At 37.6% G+C, this 19,607-nt stretch overlaps 1 protein-coding gene across 3 annotated transcripts; it reads right to left on the bottom strand.

Moving 5' to 3' along the window:
• Window positions 1-1,305: 1,305 nt before the first annotated feature.
• DUT (deoxyuridine triphosphatase) lies at window positions 1,306-16,284 on the bottom strand. 3 transcript variants are annotated; one of them, XM_007479913.3, is made up of 7 exons: window positions 16,151-16,284; window positions 15,138-15,306; window positions 11,058-11,149; window positions 9,683-9,727; window positions 2,275-2,349; window positions 2,123-2,193; window positions 1,306-1,425 (listed from the first exon to the last, which is right to left on the bottom strand). In XM_007479913.3, exons 2-7 carry the CDS (start codon window positions 15,302-15,304, stop codon window positions 1,369-1,371), a joined length of 507 nt encoding a protein of 168 aa, XP_007479975.1. In that variant the 5' UTR covers window positions 15,305-15,306; window positions 16,151-16,284; the 3' UTR covers window positions 1,306-1,368. The 3 variants fall into 3 exon arrangements, with proteins under 3 accessions (XP_007479975.1, XP_001369820.2, XP_056666137.1); XM_001369783.4 differs by lacking the exon at window positions 16,151-16,284 and adding an exon at window positions 15,890-15,998; XM_056810159.1 differs by lacking the exon at window positions 16,151-16,284 and adding an exon at window positions 15,829-15,843.
• Window positions 16,285-19,607: the final 3,323 nt, after the last annotated feature.

The raw sequence follows: 19,607 nt of genomic DNA, 5'->3' as shown, positions 1-19,607 counted from the left end.
TATAAGGTAAGAGTTAAGTACCTTCATTGTTCAATCAGGAAATTACAACTTTATCTTTCCCTAAAGTACAGTCCAAGTAGGGTGTAGTAATTTTAAAGTTCCCAAGACATTCCTGATTTTGTTAAACTAAGTATCTTCATTGTTACAATCAGGAAATAGCTAAATCCAATCTTCACAACATCACCCTATCAAGATGATTGATTATTTATGTACCACTTTAAAAAAAAAAGACTGTCATATTTTACCTCACTCTTTAGCCATCTACTCTACAACCACACCACAATGTGTCCTTTTCTATCACTTCCAGTGCTGGGAATTCTGAGCCATGATGAAATCAATTCCATCTGGGTTCCTGTTTAGAATGTGTCAATCTACTACTCCCCTAAGGCTTCACTCACAGACTTTATAATTTTCCAAAGTGTCCCTCCTTGGATGCCTCTTTCCTATGAAAATCTCCCCTATGAGAACATAAACTCATTTAGGAAAGGGACTATCTTTGATTTATATTTATACATATTTTTATATAGTGCTTAGTAAATATTAATTTTTTTCATGTGAGAATCTCAATCTACCATGTCTAGAGGCAATATTTTCTATTTTTGAAAACTATTCATGTTAAAAATTTTTTCTTCACACTGAAATCAAAATTAGCTTTTCTACAACTTTTAGTTAGGTGGTCCAGTGGATAGAATACTAGGTCTGGAATCAGGAAGGCTCAACTTTGTGAATTCAAATCTGGCCTCAGACACTTATTAGCCACCATGTGACCCTGAAAAAAGCCACATAACTCTATTTGCCTCAGTTTGTGCATCTGTAAAATGAGCTAGAGAAGGAAATGGGAAACCATTTTAGTATCTTTGCCAAGAAAACTCCAAATGGGGTCATGAGGAGTCAGAATGGACTGAAAAACCACTATGTTGGGACTTCTACTCATAGGACTTAAACCCAGGTACTCCCAGCTTTGAGACTGGCTCAATATGTCATTTAGCCTCTCTGTTAGTAATAGAGTACAAATATCACTTCCATTTAATTGACCTGGAAACTTTATAAATGCAAATCTTAAACAGTGAACAAAAAGAAAAGTCTAAGGGGGTAATTCTCCATTGACCAAAATCTGAAACAGAACTATCCCATGAGTTATCTTGTCATACAATAAATAGGAGGGAATAAAAGAAGAACATGATCTGAAATAAGTCAAGTAAATAAAACCACAATGAATACTTAATAAAGCTACAGCAAATATCAAACATGTCTTTCAACCCAACAATTCCTAACACAATGTATAAATAACACACAAAAACAATATCAGCAGAAATTAATTTTATTGACTGTGTTTGGGGGGAAGTTGCTACATTTACTTATATAACTTTAGTTTTGACCAGTAGAACCAAAACCTCCTGATCCACGTTCAGTGTCATCTAATCCCTGAAAAAGAAAAGTGTCAAGTCATTAAGTTAATGTCAAAATCTCTTTCCTCTTAAGAGTCCAAAATTTTAATATTTTTCTACAGTGTTGCCTTATGAGCACAGATGCATGATTTAGCCACAAGTATTTTCTAAAGGTTGATTCAAAAGTGCATTAGGGCTTTAATGAATTAGAGAATTAAAAATTAGCTTCAAGGAAAAGTTAATATGAAGCCATAAAGAATTACTTTTAAAATTACTTAAAATGAAAGACTTCAGTTATAAGGGACCCTCATGATAATCAAAAACCTCTCTCTAAACCTCATCTTGCTGCTGAAGAATCAGGGACCCAGAGAGGAGCCTCAGAAGTAGTATGGAAAGAAATCCAGATCCTTTGGTTCAAACACCATCATTCTTTGCATTATACCATTCTGCCATCTTCTACTAAATTAAAAGAATAAACTTTCATTTTAGTATTTATCAAGTCTTCAAAATTTATCATTTCTAACTTATCATATGTTGTTAGGATGTTAATTTTCTTTATTCTCTACAAGGACTTTTACATAGAATAGAACTACGCTATGTTAAAAAAAAATTGTATGATTTACTCACCATCTTAAAATAACTAGATCTCCCATTTTAACAGCAAACTAATAAAAAATAACCCACACTTGTACTATAGACTGACTCTATCCAATGGTTTAATTATATTTACTTACTTGGACTTCTTCAAGTTCTGGATAAAAGACCCGTTCACAAATCAGCTGTGCAATCCGGTCACCCTTTTTTACTAAAAAAAACAAAACAAAACATCTACTTCAGAAAAACACTACAAGTTTAGCAATTATAATTAATTGAATGATTAGCTTACCTTCAAAGGTTTCTTTGCCAAAATTAAATAGCACTACACCAACATTTCCTCTGTAATCTTCATCTATGACACCAGCTATAGGAAGACATAATCAAATTAATGAAACACAAAGTTTTTGATAGTTACTACTATTTACCTTTAATTACTTATGCTAATGGAGTACAGTAGTATAAAAAAAAAAACCTAGAGGCAGCTTGATATAACAGATTGAGCTTGGAACTGTAAGGGGTAAATTTAGGGGTTATTGACTGAATATATTATACTAGTGGTCTCCAGGGATTAATTCAAATCCCAATAAAATACGTCAGTTTGGGAATTTTATGGTGGTTTAATTAATATAGAGGAACGGAATTAAGAAAAAGAGAGAAAGGGATAAGATTTCTCTGGCCTAGCCTAAGCCAAGGGAAGTTCAGAGAACTCAGCCAAGAGGCCTCATCAGAAGATTTAATCTAGATCGGCTTCCAGTCACAAGGCCTCCTCCAAGATGAAGGGTCTCCTAGGAGCATAGCATTTTAGGAGGCAAAGAAAAAAGGAATCAGCCTAAACACTAGCCGAGGTCGCTCAAGGAAGACGCCTCACCTAACCCATGCTACAGAGCTTCTCCTAGTTACCTCACCAGCAAACCACAACCTGCCAAACCACCAGGATGCCCAGTACGCTGCCACAAGCCACACCAGCCAGAGCAAGAACCATGTCTCCATGAGAGAGCCCAGAGAGAGGAAGTGATGCAAAATATATAGACTGTTTTTTTACATCACTTCCTGCGTCTCACATGTACCAATGGTAGCTTAAGCTTGACTTAGGGCAGTCCAGGGGGTCTGTCAGTTGTTTCTTATTTGTCACTTCCTAGCACATGTCTGTCATAGGCCATCCTCCTCAACACTTAATCCTTAAGTAGGGGTGTATACATTCCTGTTTGTTAGGATTTTAAAGATTTAATCAGGGTGGAGAAAATCTAAAATTCACAGAACTTCAGTTAGGGAAACCCAGGTTAACATTTGGCTTCTGGCACTTACCAGCTACATGACCCAGAGCAAATCATACCTTTATGTAGCTCAGGCAATTCTTTAAATTTAAACTACTAAATTATAGATAGTATTTGATTGATGTTAATAAAGATACTTCCCTTTGTTTAAGAAATCACAGATGACAAAGATAATTCCATGTTTGGCTCTAAAATATTTCTGAACATGGATCCATAGGAAACTCTGGAAATTTATAACATCTCAAACAAAAATATAAAGGCCTGATTCAGAAGCACCTGGAAAACTATCCAGTTTTTCATTTAATTATGCAAATCAACTCTTTCCTACTTCCCAGTCTGCAAATAGATAGTATAACCTCCAAATGATATCATACTTTTAGCTTGAGCTGGGTTGCCTTCTCTCTCTTAAAACTTTCAATCTGGTTCACACTTTAACTGAATACTAAGAGAAAAGTAAGCGTTTTGATTCCAAAGCCTTACAACAAAGCTAAAGGTGCATTGCCTTCACTTGTGACCCACCCTTAAAATCTTCCTTTTTTTCTCCTTAGAATCTTTAAAGAAAGGTTCCATGAGTTCAGGTAGTCAAGAACATACCTAAATGGATGCTGAAATTTTACTTGAATATCTGCTATCAACTTGTTGACTTTTTTGGGAAAGAAAAATTCCTCATTTTATATTTATAATTATATCAAATTCAGAAAATGGGGTGAGAAGAAAGAATAAGGGCTACTCATTCTACTTCTGAGAACTTCCCATACTGAAAACTCAGAAAAAAATGACATGATTTCTTCCATAGGATCACAAGAGGTGAATAAAATGGGAATCCTACATTAAAATATTTTAACCTTTTGGTAATTCACTAGCAAAATTTGTCTTTTAAAATGTCTCCAGAGGTTTTATGTAAGAAGTACATAATTACCTCCAAAATGGCATTTGCATCATACATAGTTGTTAGGCACAGATACATTTCAACAAAATGGTAGACAAAGATAGGCATAAAATTGGAATGTCTCAATCAAGTAGTTGTAGGAATTCTTTGTCTAGACTGGATGGTACAGTGGGAAGTTGTGAACTATGTTCTTTAATTGAATAGTAACAAAAAGTGGGCCAGCCCGCATGATGCTGAATCATGTTTTCTTTTCCCACATCCTGTTAAAGAAGGTTGACTTAATCCTTCATATCCTTGAAGAAAGTTATTTTATGAAAGGTGGGACTAGCTGTTCTCCATCTTATTTCTGAGTATTTAAGTAGAAACAGTTTTAGGCTTAAAGAGGGATTTAGATTAGATTTAAGAAATAAATTGCTCAGTGTTGTATCTTGTTAAACAGTGGAACAAATTAGCAAAAGTTGTGGAATTTCTTTTCTGGGAGATTTTTTTTTTAGAACAGAATCATTATCTACCTGTCTAGAAGAATTTAGGTAAAGCTAAGTAACATTAGCCAAGTTGGTGGAAATCTTTTCTGGTATCTAAGGTGGCTTTGTTTGGCTCACAAATGTGACTGATTATCTTGCATATTCAATTGCAGTGGCCAAGTGTTTGCCCAGTAGCACTGATGATATATTGCTTCAGATCTTCCACACTATAAACTTAGAAAAAGTTTTTAATGTACTTCAAGATATATTTTAAAAGTTACTAAAACTATGAATGAGAAAAATTAAAATATGAGAAAATAAAGGCCATCACATATACTTTGTTAGTAACCATGAACCTCCACAAATTTCAGAAATTCAGGGTTCATTTTATACTCAACATAGAAAAGACTATTCAAGAAAAACATGGAAACATAATTTTCTATGTAAGCACAAGGACATTTCTTTCTCTTCATGAGAAAGCAAAATGTGTCTTGAAGTTATCATTGGAAAAATCATGCATTGGAACTGGCAGACTGAATAACTGACTTCAGGCAAAAGTTTTACTGTGTCAAAGCCTTGGCATGTCATTTGTTGGAAACCTATTTTAGTTAAAAACCATCCACACCTACCAGATGTGCATTCTGAATAGAATCCTGCATACTCAACTTTTTCCTCTGACCCTTCTTTACAGCCTGGGATTCTAACAACATCCTTCTTAGGAAATAAAATGTTTTGCCAGTTATGATAAACCTATGCCTACAAGACATTTTTAAGTTACAAGAGATCCAAGAACATGCCACAATTTTATGAACAACATATACCAACCATTGAGCTAGTTTTCTATTTCTTTTGGGTCACTGTTTTTTTGGTGTTTGTTTTAAGCACTGAAAATACTGGTTATAGAATGAGTAAAGTACTCAAATTTCACCATAAATTTGTTTTCTAATACAGAATATATACTTCAGCCAGTCTTAAATTATCAGAGCTACAAACATAATAACATTTTTAAAAATAAAAAAAAAATGGCTGGAAGCAAAATATAAAGCAGAGGATCTTTACTTTTTCAGTCACAATCTCAGAATCATACAGTGTTAAGAGTGTAATATTATAAATCTGAGGACACAGATAGGATCCTTGGTTTCCTTACAAGAGATTTTAGTCAAGTCACCTGTAAGTGGGACTCAAACTTTCTGAGCCTTAGAGCAAACCTTCTTACATAACAAGGTTGGACTGATGATCACTCAAGTTCCTTTCAGATCTGAAAAACTGAAGAGGCAGCAGAGCTGTTGCTAGACCCCAGTATTATCTATCCTATATCACCACCTAGTGACATCATGAGAGATGCCACTTTATCAGGTAGGCTGAGCTATGGAAGGCCAGAAACCAGATGGCAGAGAATTTTAGATTGGTAAAATCATGTTCTGTGCCTTCTCAGGGGATTTGGCAAAGATGATAGCCACTTGAACAAAAGTCTAGATATGAATGATAGAACAGGTATGGGAAGAAAGAGCAGGCAAGTTTGACTACAGTGTAGAGTATAAAAAGGGGTGCAGAAAGAAATTAATTTTAAAATATATTTTAGAGCCAGATTTTCAAAGGTTTTAAATGATTTTGTATTTTGTACCAGAGGTAAGAATGAATAAAAAACACTGGGGGGATACATATATAGCATGCTTTAGCTGCAAGTTTGATGGAAAGACTCTATCTACAGTCCTTTGGATATAGTGCCAGAACATCTTCTTTCCCGTAATTTCCACTGATAAAATCATCTCATCTAGTTCTGATGCTGAACCATTTTATAGCACCAGAAACTTTCTTTGGCACTGCCACTCCTACAGAAGCAATTGCCAGGCCACTGTCAAGGTTGATCCCCTGGATAAAGGCTTTGAGGGCTGGGCTGGACAGAGGGTCAAGGAAGTGTTGCTGTTTCTGGGTCCCTCAGGCTCAGGATCCAGGAACTCTGTCCAGATGAAAGGAGGTAATTATGTTTGTGCCTCACTGGGTTCCTCAGGCTACATTATTGCTATAGTCTGGCTGGCCTGCCTGCATTGAGGGTGTGGCTGGTGGGGATGACCAATCAGCTGAATGATGGCTGCGGTAACTAAGCTGGAAGTGGAACCATTGGTCAGGTGGGTACTGCTATTCCCAGCACTCTTGGGCATGGCATTGCAAAACACTGTATCTTATTTGATGTTCATTAGGTTGTATAGATCTGTCTCTTACTAACTTTTTAATAAGACATTTAAATAAAGGAAATTGGGAATATCAGCAAGGGGACCTTTCAGAAAAACAACAAAATTAAAATCTAAAAAAACCCTAAAAATCATCCCTTAGAAGCCAAGAGTCTATTCTTGGTTAAAAGTTGAAGAGTCAGCAGAGGTTTCCAAACTGTAGCCCATATTATGACAGAGCAGGCATTGGTAATTTTCTTGACTTTACATATTTGTTACAATAAAGGCCCTGTACAAACAGTATAGAAGGAATCACAAATAGAACAATTTTGTCCCTCACTAATAAGAGATTATGGTCAGAGAGATGAAGCTCAGAGTTCTAGTTTATGGAAGGAGAACCCTTATAGACGGTAAGTTCAAGTTATGGCCATGTGGGGCCATCAATATGTAAAAAATGCAGTTGTCAAGTCTAAGGGAAGGGGTTAAAATGGAAAAGACTGTGGGCCTCATATGAAGAATTAGATAGACTGATATAGAGTAAAGAAAGCTGAACCAAGAGAATGTACACAATGATCAGTCATATGAATGAAAACATTAAAAGCAGTCAAAATTACGAATAATGTCCAATTTTGTTTCTGGAGGACTAAAGATAAAAATCACTTTTCCCTGACAAAGAGAGCAGACTCTGAGGAGGATGCCTTCTCCTTCTTCATATTGTACTTCCTTTTCAGCTTCCATTTACCTTGTCTTCTCTCATTAAAATGTAAGTTCCTGGAGGCCATGCATTGTCTTTCTGCTTGAATTTGTATTTCTAGCATTTAGGATGTACATGACACATAGTAAATGTCTAACATGTGCTTGTTATTCTTGTAAATGTCCAAGAGGTGAGGAAAAGCAGTGTCTCATTCTCTGTACACCTTTCTCGAGTCTGATTTTATTATTATTCCCAAACAGAGACCTCTTCATAGTGGCCTTCAAAGAACTGAAGATGCTTCTTCTAGTCTTCTTTTCAATACTTTGACCAATCTCCCACTTCTTTTTTTTTTCTTTTTTTTTTTAAATATATTTTATTTGATCATTTCCAAGCATTATTCGTTAAAGACATAGATCATTTTCTTTTCCTCCCCCCCACCCCCCATAGCCGACGCGTAAGTCCACTGGGCATTAGATGTTTTCTTGATTTGAACCCATTGCTTTGTTGATAGTATTTGCATTAGAGTGTTCATTTAAAGTCTATCCTCTGTCATGTCCCCTCAACCTCTGTATTCAGGCAGTTGCTTTTTCTCGGTGTTTCCACTCCCATAGTTTATCCTTTGCTTATGAATGGTGTTTTTTTTCTCCTGGATCCCTGAAAGTTGTTCAGGGACATTACACCGCCCCTAATGGAGAAGTCCATTACGTTCGATTATACCACAGTGTATTAGTCTCTGTGTACAATGTTCTCCTGGTTCTGCTCCTCTCGCTCTGCATCACTTCCTGGAGGTTGTTCCAGTCTCCATGGAACTTCTCCACTTTATTATTCCTTTGAGCACAATACAATCTCCCACTTCTTGTAGGACACATTTTTAGATTCTTCACCCAGCCCTGCCATTCCCCCATGCACACACCCTAGCCTCATGGTGGCAAGCCTATGGCACATATGCTTGAGGAGGTCACTCAGAGTCCTCTCTATGGGCATGTGCACTGTAGCCCCAACACAAAGTTTTCCAGAGTTTGTTACTAGAAAACCAGAGACGTGGGGCCAGGCTGTTCCCCTCCCCTCCTCCATGGGCGCCTGAGAACATTTCTCACATCATCTACCCCTATAAAAGGTTTGCCCTAGTCTATAGATGTTTGTTTTAAATTATTTTTTTAAACACTTATCTTCCATCTTAGAATCAATACTGGGTATTGGTTCTAAGGAAAACAAGTGGAAAGGGCTAGGCAATGGGGGTTAAGTGACTTGCCCAGGGTCACATAGCTAGGAAGTGTCTGAGGCCAAATTTAAACTCAGGACATCCCATCTCTGGGCCTGACTCTTAATCCACTGAGCCACCCAGCTGCCACTAGATGCTTATTTTTAAATATAGTGTTCAGAATCAAATACAGTACCCTAAGTGTATAATATAAACTTTTAGTTTATCAAACTTGGGTTAAATGAATTTGCTTTCAGTGTACACAATATCCTTGAGGACAGATTGTCCCACTTTTTTTTTTTGCTCCTAGTTCCTAGCACAGAGGTGTTACTGAAACGCTTGATTTACAGATATTTGCAGTTGTTGGAATATCTGTATGTGAATTTGTATAATTATTCTTCTGAAAATATGGATTTGGGGGGGGGTCTATGCATCTACGTGGGTTATTACTTTTGAGGTTTTCAAAGTGGGAATGCAATAATTGTCAACTCTAGTTTTTTGGCACTCAGAACCTTAAAGTTGTTGATCCACAGGCTCATAATTTTCCCTCTTACAACAGAAACAGGTATCTTTAGAAAATTATTTTGGTAATTCCTTTCCCCTCCTACTTTTTTGGGTTTATTTTTGGAGCAGAGGATCTAATAACCAAAGCTAGTTTTCCCCACTCGCAGAAGACAACATCAGTCATCATTTTGAAAATAATTCCTAAATTGAAACACTCAGAACTGTTTACTTCTAAGTGAAACTTTACCTATAAGTAAATTATTTCATTTTTTATGTCAAGACTAAAGAATACATAAAAATATGAATTATTTTTGGCCGTTTCTTTAATAGGAATTTACTAAATCTGGATGGCAGGATAATGAATTATAATGTACAAAATAAAATTTAATTTTATCTTCAAATAGATTTTAAAAAATAAGCTACCATATAACTTTCATTTATTTGGGAAAGGAAAAAAACCTTTAAAAATATAAGACTAACATAAGAAGTAAATACCTTACCTCCTACATCTATGAAGTGTTTTGCAGCCAAGCCAGAACGTGGAGCTTAAGAAAAAAAGAGGAAAAATATTTGAAATTTTGAAATAATCTTGCCTTACTATAAGTGTAAACCTTGCCACTTGCATGTTACATATTCCTGTTTTCACACAGGCAAAACTCTTTACTTGATGATTTTAAAATTACCATGTTCATTTTTCTATGATATTGAAATATTTTTGGAAGATTTTCCCATGACTCCTATGCACTAAAAAATATTAATATTCCAATATTTACAATTGTTCCAATTATATGTTCCAAAATAAACAATTATTTATTTATTTGTTTGTTCATTCATTCATTCATTCATTCATTCATTCATTCATTCATTCATTTTTAAAACCCTTACCTTCCATCTTGGAGTAATACTGTGTATTGGTTCCAAGGTAGAAGAGTGGTAAGGGCTAGGGCAATGGGGGTTAAGTGACTTGCCCAGGGTCACATAGCTGGGAAGTGTCTGAGGCCAGATTTGAATCCAGGACCTCCCTTCTCTAGGCCTGGCTCTCAATCTACTAAGCTACCCAGTGGCCCTCCTAATGCTAATTTAATAAGTATTTCTTAATGAACATTCCTAGGCACTTTATGACTTTTCTTAGGCTAATCAAAGCCACCAGCATCACTACTCTCGTACTTTGGTTTATTATTATTATAATTAATTAAATAGCACAAATGAAACAGAGAAGTTATGCTTTGATCGGACAAATGAGAACTTCAAAGACTGATATGGAAGCTAACGTTTGGGATTAAACAATGTAATGATGCATGCTAACACTTCTGGGAGAAAGAATGAGTGAAATTGGGCAAACTACTGGTGGACTTTACACTACTTGGGAAAATGGTGTGGATTTAGTGTGTAATTAACGTTTATTTCATAAATTTTTCTGCCTTTATTTTTTACCAATTGCTTATACCCGCATTTCTGTGTTGAGTTTGTGTAAAAAGAGATCCTACTATATACTTTTCCTAACCTGTGAAATATAGCAAAAAGGTAGGAATAAGGCAATGATGAAATTTTGCTCCCCTAAATAGCACATAAGATTTTCTAGCTCCAACTATTGTAGTATTTCCTAGGAATATGCTAGTAATTACTGGTAAAAGTGCCTCACCATACTTCTACAATAAAAGCAAGAAATATGAGATACCAGCCTACAGGAAAGTTACACAAGGGTTGCTTTGTTGCCTTTTATCTAATTTATCCTCTATTAGAAATCATGTTGAATAATTTCCCCTAACCCTAACTTTCAAAATATATAGGATCATGATTAAGTGAACAAGAAGAGTAAAACAAACCAGAAAATCTTATTTATTTTAAACACAGAGTTGTTACTTAGTCACTTACCAACTCGACCATAACAGCCAGGAGGAAGAGAAATCTGAATGTCTGTTTTCACGAGGGCTTTCTCCATGGCTGGTATTGTATAATCATAGGCACTATAGAAATTATCAAGCAAAATTAAATAATGAACATTAACATTTTGGCAATTTAAATTTTTTACTGACAAGATATTAGATTATCAAAAATGTCAAACCCTTGGACTTCTTTATTAGTTCTTGGGTCATTTAAAATTTTTATATTACTATTCTTCAAAATAAATGCTCAAATCACTGATTTTCCAATTTATGTACACAAAATTCCCATGAAGCAGAATGGTATTGCTCTCTCCTAACAAAGGTTCCTAGTATGTTTATTAAAGTAGTTCAAAATACCTTAATTATACAGCATACCATGACTGGGAAGGCAAAGGTATATGATGGTGAAGAAAACAAGTTAAAGAAGGTAGGCCTTTGAAAGGCACCATACTTCACTACAATGAAAAGATAGAAAAAGGGCTGAGAAAGCAATGAGCCAAGAATGTAGAGGACATCATGTGTGCAAGAGTTTACAAAACAACAGCCTTTTTCTACCCTGCTTTGTAAATAGGGCAACTGACAGTTGGCTACTATGTAATCATTACTGTTAAGCTAGCATGTATTTAATGGCCCTGGCTGACTTGAGAAATCACCACTGTGCTTAATCCTTTTCCTTGCTGCTACTCAATAATCTCCACAGTATTCTGTTCTTTCTAAGTTTAGACCCATATATGGTGTCTAGTATCAGTTAGTCATCATTATAGGGAGAATTGTTTCCAGACTTTCTGAGGTCACAAGACGTTGTCAGTTGGAGGTTTCCTGATATCTAGATCAAGCTTATGCTTTTACCTTGATCCCCAGCTGGCCACATCCTACTGGGAAAAGTTTGATTTGACTGTTTAAAGTGCTTTGTCCAGTCTGAACAGTGTTAACAAATCCACATTCGGGATTAGAGCTGTGAGAGGGTGACCAATCACCTGGCAATGTTTTTTGTTTAGCTGCAGAGTTGTAGGAAAGTATGTGTATTTACATCCATTTGGTCTTTGGGACAGTCTTGGCTTTTCTTATCAATGGCCATGGCTTCATAGTTTTATAATGTACTATATTTTGGAGATGAATGTGAGCACTCATTGTTAGCTCTTTAATAACAAAAATAAAATTCTTAGGAATTAAGGACCAAGTGTAACATTGTCTCTTCTATTTGTTTTCTTTTTTTTTTAGTGAGGATTTTGTTATCTTCATTTGTTTTCACACTCCCTTCACTCAACCTATTCATGGAGTATAATACACTGTCCATTAAACCATTTCAGTATATTTAATTTAATGATTTTCATTTTCCTACTCTTCCTGACCCCATTTCTGGTTTTCTTGGTAAAGACACTGGATAAGTTTGTCATTTTCTTCTCCAGCTCATTTTACAGATAAGGAAATTGAGGCAGAGTTAAGGGACATATCCAGGGTCACACAGCTAAGTCTTGAGGTGAGATTTGAATTTAGATCTTCCTGACTACAGGCCTAGCACTCTAGCCTCTGTACAACCTAGATGCCCCATACCTATCAAAATGGGACTGCACTAAGGTCCATTCCCACAAGCTCCATGCTCCATAGGTTTTTCGCTTTTCTTTTATAAAAAGCATTTTAAGGTTTGTCAAGGATTACAATTCTATACCTCTACCTGCACCAGTCAACTGGAAATCTCCCCTGAAGACCTACTTTACTGTCTCACTGAGTGATGGAAGTGACCCTGGATTCCTATGGACTAAACCCAGTGGAACTCAAACTCCAGGAAATACTTCAAAGTTGTAAAAGTTTTGGCTATGGATTTGGTCACATGTGTTATCTGAGTTGGCAAGTCTTGCTAATTTCTGAGGTTATCAGGAGATATGGCTACACATTTATAGTGCATTAAATATAATCACAGATCCTAAAAATATTAAAAGATGTTAAGTGAAAAAGAAGGTGAGGAGTTTTAACTGTTCTAAACTATCTTCTGAATAAAAGCATCGTTCAAAGTGTTGTAAGGTTGAATTTTGGATCCTCAAAAAATGTTAGCCATTCCTTTCCTTTTTTAAGTTCAATTATCTGTAATGTTAGGATTACTTAATAGGTTTTAACTATAATGACTATATGCATGATGTTTTATGGAGTTATAACATTTTCTGAAAAACCAGTTTTATATGTCATTTTAGAGGTACTTAGGATTATCTTGAGTACATTCACACTATCTCACCTCTCAGCACAATAATTCAGACACTCTTTTTCCATCTAATTCAAGAAAGGTTTATTAAGTGCTGCCAGCTTAAGGCATTGTGAAAAGGAAAAATTATACCACCTGCCCTCAGAATTTATGGTCTACCAGAGGAGACACAAGTACACAAATAAGACTAAGACAAGGTAAAATATAACAAAGACAAGTCCTAAGAAAATTAAAGGGCCAATTGAAAAGGAAAAAGAAGAGGCTTTGCAAAGGAGGTGGCACTTGAGATGAGCCTTAAAGAAGTGTGAAACAGGCAGGGATAAAGATAAGATTACACTTAGGACATAGGAGATAGCTTTTTTGATGCCTGGAAAAAAGATCATGTTCAGAGAATAGCTTAACCTGGAACATTATGTACATGTATAACCCAGTGGAATTGCTTGTCAGCTCTGGGGGTCAGGAGGGAGAGAACATGAATCATGTAACCATGGGAAAAAAAATATATTTTTAAAAACCTGGGACATTATGCTTAGGAAGAGGAGCAGTGTTAAGACTACAAAGGCAAGCTGGAAAAAGCCTGTGGAATGCCTTAAATATGTGGCTATTAAGTCTGTATTTTGTCTTAATAGGCAAAAGGGAGTTCTGGTAACCAGTTAGGAAATCATTAAAGTAGTCCATGGGAAAGGCAAAAAGGTAATGTGAGAAGACAGGAGGGGCAAGTGTATAATAGACTCCATGTAAGATGCTTGCAAAGAATACAGTTCATAGAGAACTTTAAAGTAATCATTCTCTATCAGTCATTGACCAAAATCCGCTTAAGTATTCTAGAGCTAAAAGGGATCTAAGGCAAAATATACAGTATAATCCCAAGGTCCTTGGAGGTTGTGTCTTGCCTGAAGTCACACAGTACTACAGGATCCACCCTTCATAAAATAAATAAATAAAAATTTTAATGATAAAATAAAAAATTTTAAAATAATTTAATTTTTAATTTAAAATTGTTAGTTTGTCACCATATTAAATTTTGAGGCAGGTACTTCCTCATAACATATGACCTTTGACTTGGTTTAAGGTGTTACTTCAAGCTGTCTGACCCAGCAAGTAGCTTTACATCTTCTTATCCTTAAAATTAGTGGATAGGGGAAAGGAAACTTAAGTCAATTTCTCTCCAGAGGTATCAAAGTTACACAGTGGATAGTGCGCTGGGCCTGGAGCCAGGGAAACTTGTGTTCAAATCCTGCCTCCCTGGGATCCTAAGTGAGTCACAACCTATTCATTTGTGGGTTGCCCGGTTATTGAGAAAATCAAATGAGAAAATAATTATAAAGAGTTGTGCCTGGCACATAGTATGCACTATATAAATGTTAGCTACTATCATTAACCGTCAGTATAATATGGGGATATCCCAAAGGTTTCATTGATGTTGAAGGTGTTGATTATTTTAAACTTTAATGGCTTAAAAAAGGAACTAAGACTTTGAGACACTCTGCAGCTAAGCATTGGGTCAGAGAACTCCCGCCAACAAGGGCCCAGAATTGGCGCGAAAATTAGTACACAGGAAACTGGGGCAAGAGAGTGAGATGTTCAAACCATGTGGGAAAGGGAGGCTGGGGAGTAAGAACACTGGAGTCTGGGGTCCTGGGCTCGAATTCTGCCTCTACGAACCCACGAACCCATAATTTGAGACAAGTGGTCTCACTCACTCAGAGACTCAGTTTCCTCACCAGCAAAATATGATTGGTTGTTAGTTCTTTTCCAGGGTTCTGGTCTTACTTCTACCCCGAGCCCGAACCTGCCCATGTAGGTGTGAGCAGGCGGCCGCCCCTGCTCATCCATCTATCTATCTACCTACCTACCTACCTACCTACCTACCTGTACAAGTCATAGCCAGCAGCCCGGGCCGACCCCTTAGAAGGGGCAGTGGCATGCTCGGAGAGGCGGGCGAAGCGGAGACGCACGGGGGTCCCCTCCTCTTGCTGCGCAGGCCGGGACCGCTTGCTTGGGGAGGCCGCGACGGGGTTTGCTTCGGAGCAGGGCATGACTGCAAAGAGAGAGCAGAAGACAGGCGCACAGAAGACTATCGATCAATCAGTCCCGCTGCTAAGGAGACTTAAATTTTCCCGGGAGCCTCCGGAACCCGACCTGGGCGAGCCCATTCGAACAGGCTGAAGGGAGAGACTGGATTTAAAATATTTGGGGAAGAAGAGAGTTTGGTGCCCCAGAATATCCTTTATCATAACCTTGATTTAGAACCCATCTCCATCCCTAATAGAAAGGCCCTATGTTGGAGATTCGTTTTGATGGGCTCCTATTCCCAATTTCAGGCAATCTTCCACCACCCCCGCAGGGAAAGCTAAATGGGTGCTTCCCAATCCAGTGGGCGGCATCTCTGGGACCCCGGTCTGGGCGTTCGGCTCCTATTACGCTACGCCGAGTTGGAGAGGATTCCAGGCTTGTGCAGTATTTTTCGAACGAGTGTCTCCGGGAAGCTCACCGGAGGTTCCGGTGCACTTTACCCTTATCAGGGATAAGAGAAGAAGCCGATAGGTAGCAGCTACCCCACCCTTAGTAATTAGCTCCCAACGGGGATTCCCCTTCCCGGAACACTAGTTTCCCGTCTTTACTAGCATCACTGCAGCCCGGCCTGGAGTAACTGAAGAGTCTGTGGAAGAGCTGGTTGAGCCCCCGGAGCAGCATGGCAGACTAGGCAATTAGTTAGGGGGGCGGGGAGACGGGCTAGATAGGACTAGGCGATAACCATGGATAAAATGGGAAGGAGCGGCCAATTTTATGGCGGCCACCAAAATAGGATGGTAGATTCATTTGAGATAATTGTTTTACTGCTGTTAATACCCGGACAAGAGGAAGAAAACCCCCCAAAACACCTGGTTTAGAATCCAGAACGAAGCAGTTTTGGCCGTCGGCGGCCACCGTATCCGAGAAAAAACTGCAAAATTCGCTCGGTTTTAATAAGTGCCCCACCTCTTGTGAGACTCCGGATTTGGAGGAGGAGGGGACAGAAGAAACGCACACGCGCAGTTGTAATGCCTCGCTGCTCTCCCCTCTGGGTATTCGGACCGGCTAAAGTCCGCGTGGTCCTAGTGACGTCCGTCTTACTGTTTATGGTGCGGTCCTTGGTGTCTACAACTTAAAGCCTTTTAGAGGCTAGAGGTGTGCAGCATCCTAATGCGGGCTATGGACCAACCTTTATCTAGTGTGCCCCGACCCCTCACTCTCCCCGCTTTGTACAGAGCAGCAACCTTGGTTCTTAAATCAGCAGAGACCTAGAGTATTCGTCTCTGGAACAAGAAAATACAAGCATGCAGAAAAATTCAGTGTTACCTAGGAAGGGAGTCTGTAGGAAAGATCTTTGCTCCCAAACTCCCCTCTATCTAACTTCAGTGTTACTCTCTAGGGTACAGTCGTTCTCCCTCTTATCCGGGCTTACGAACTAGGTGTCGTCCGTGATTTTTTACTCTCTTTTGCCCCTCCTATCCAACCAATTGCCAAATCCTATTCTTTCCACCTTCACCTCTCCCCTGATGTATTCTCATCTGACACCGTTTTAGCACTGCTATTGCAGTAACCTGCTGATGGGTCAGCCTCAACTCTCCCCATCCCAGTGTTTATTTCAATTGTCAAAAGTGATTTTCCTAAAAGGCAGCTTTGACCATGACAGCCCCTATTCCATAATTATCAGTGTCCCCCCATCTCCAGGTGCCCCCCCACCCCATCTCCAGGATCAAATACTTGGCTTGGTTTTCAAAGCCCTTCATAAGCCCAGCCCTTTCCTACCTTAACATTCTTTTACCTTTCTTCCCCCATGATGGCTTTGATCCAGTTGCACTACACAAGACATCTTCCACCCCAGCCTGAGTGTTTTCATTGGCTGTCACTTATGCTCCCTTCTTATTTCTTCTGGTCCCAGATGAAATCCCTCCTGTAAGAAACCTTTCCCAATCTTCTTCCTTAACTTTAGTGCCTTCTGTTTGAGATTATTCCCAATTTATTCTGTATTTATTACTAGTACAGAGTTATTTGCATGTTGTTGCTACCATTAGACTAAGCTCCTTGAGAGCAAGAACTGTTTTTTTGTGCCCTTAGCACAATGCCTGGCACATGAGGTGCTTAATAAATGCTAAGTTGACTGATGCTCTGACCTATTTGATATTTAAAAGCATGTTTAGTAAATTTACTGATAACACAAAAGTAGGAAGAATAGCCAACATACCAGATGACAAGACCCCCAAAAATGTCCATGTTCTGGAGCAGTTGGGCAAAATTTAAGATACAGTTGAAAAGAGAAAAATACAGTCTTTTATTTTGGATTTTAAAAAAATTCACAAGAACAGTGTCACCAAGGTGTGGAGAATGGGAGATTTTTTCATATATCTGTTGTTATGCATAGTAATATTCCATGACATTCAGGCAAATCACAGTGTTTAGTATGTGATGCTTGAATGTCATGAAATAGTACTATTCTCTTTATTATTTAGTCATATCTAACTTTTTGTGACCCCTTTTGAGTTTTCTTGGCAAACATTTTTTCCATCACAGAAACTGAGGCAAACAGTTAAGTAAATTGCCCAGAGTCACATAGCCAATCTGAGGCTGGATTGGAACTCAGGTGTTCCTGACTTCCTCACTCTAGGCCTGGCACTCTATCCACTTCACCACCTGGTTGCCCTTGTACCAACCACCTAGCTACCCTAGGAAACAAAAACATAAATACAGAGAAACAGGGAAAGCCTTATATGAAACTGATTCAAAATGAATTAGAGCCAGAAAAATAATACATATAATGACCCCCACAACAACTATGCAAGAATTTTTTAAACGAGTATTCAGGAATTTTAGAAAAAGTAGCCCAAAGAAAGAGCTTTGAAAGCACTCTTTCCCCTCCTATGCAGAGGAGGAGGGGCATAGGAATTTTTTAAAGGAAGAAAAGAAAAAATTCAGCATATCCATTGGGAAAAATCTAATATTATATGCAATATTCCCCTCCCATAGTTCCATATGAAAAATGTTCTAAATCACTCTTGATTAGAGGAATGCAAATGTAAACAATGCTAAGGTATAACATCTCATACCTATCAGATTGACCAATATAATAGTAAAGGGAAGTGGTAAAGGTTGATGGGGATGTGGCAAAATTGAAACATTAATGCATTGGTGTTGGAGTTGTGAACTCATCCAACCATTCTGGAGGTCAATCTGGAACTATACCCAAAGGGCTATAAAACTGCATACCCTTTGATCTGGTAATACTGGGTCTATATCCCAAAGAGATAATAAAAAAGGGGAAAGGACCTACTTGTCCAAAAGTGCTTATAGCAGCCCTTTTTGTAGTGGCAAAGAATTGGAAATTGAAGGGATGTCCATCAATTGGGAAATGGCTGAACAAATTGTGGTACATGTTGGTAATGGAATACTATTGTGCTATAAGAAATGATAAGTAAGATGATTTCAGAAAAAGCTGGAAAGATCTGCAGGAACTGATGCAGAGCAAAATAAATAAAACTGGAAGAACATCATATACAATAATAGCAATTATCTGTGAAAACTTGACTATCGGCAATGCAATGAACTGGAACAATCCTGAAAGAATTATGACAGGGAATGCTATCCACCTCCAGAGCAAGAATGATTGGAGTGGTCTTTCAAATCAGTATATTTTGGGTTTTATTTTGAGGGTTTTGGTTATAGATGACTTTGTTCTTATAATGACCAATATGGAAGTGTATTCTACATGACAATAAAATTCTTTTAAATCAGATATTTGGGAGTCATGGAGGTGAAGGATATGGAGGTACATCTAAAGAATATTAAAAATAATTATCAAAGTATTTTTTTAAAAGATACTATAGTAAAATATGGTGATCTCTATCTGGACTTCACAATAGTGAGTAGATAATATTTTCTTGAGTATTTAGAGAGAACATGACCTTTTACTTTCCATTTTGTTGATCAGTATTATAATAAGGCATATGTTCAAAGTTCTTCAACTATTTTTTAAAAATTACATGTATAAGTACATACACATACACACACAAACCCCTACAGAAATAAAGAAATGATGATCTGGTCTGGAGAATTGTGAGCACATAAAACACATTCAGCATCTACTATGTACCAGACTTAGTTCTAAGACTTGAGGTATTAAAACAAAAATTTAAAACTCCCTTCATTTTATTTGGAGGATATATAGGTGGGTAAAAGATAATTTGGTATGGGGGCAAGGCATTAGCAACTGGAAGAATCAGGAAAAAATCTTTAGTAGGAGGTGTTGCTTAAGCTGAGCTTTGAAGAAAGCTAGGGAATTTTAGCATAGATGAAGAGGGA

Source organism: Monodelphis domestica, chromosome 1, assembly GCF_027887165.1.
Source record: "Monodelphis domestica isolate mMonDom1 chromosome 1, mMonDom1.pri, whole genome shotgun sequence".
In the NCBI taxonomy this organism is placed as follows: Eukaryota; Metazoa; Chordata; class Mammalia; order Didelphimorphia; family Didelphidae; genus Monodelphis; species Monodelphis domestica.
The sequence above is the reverse complement of the archived record's forward strand: the minus strand, read 5'-3'. Positions and strand labels throughout refer to the sequence as shown.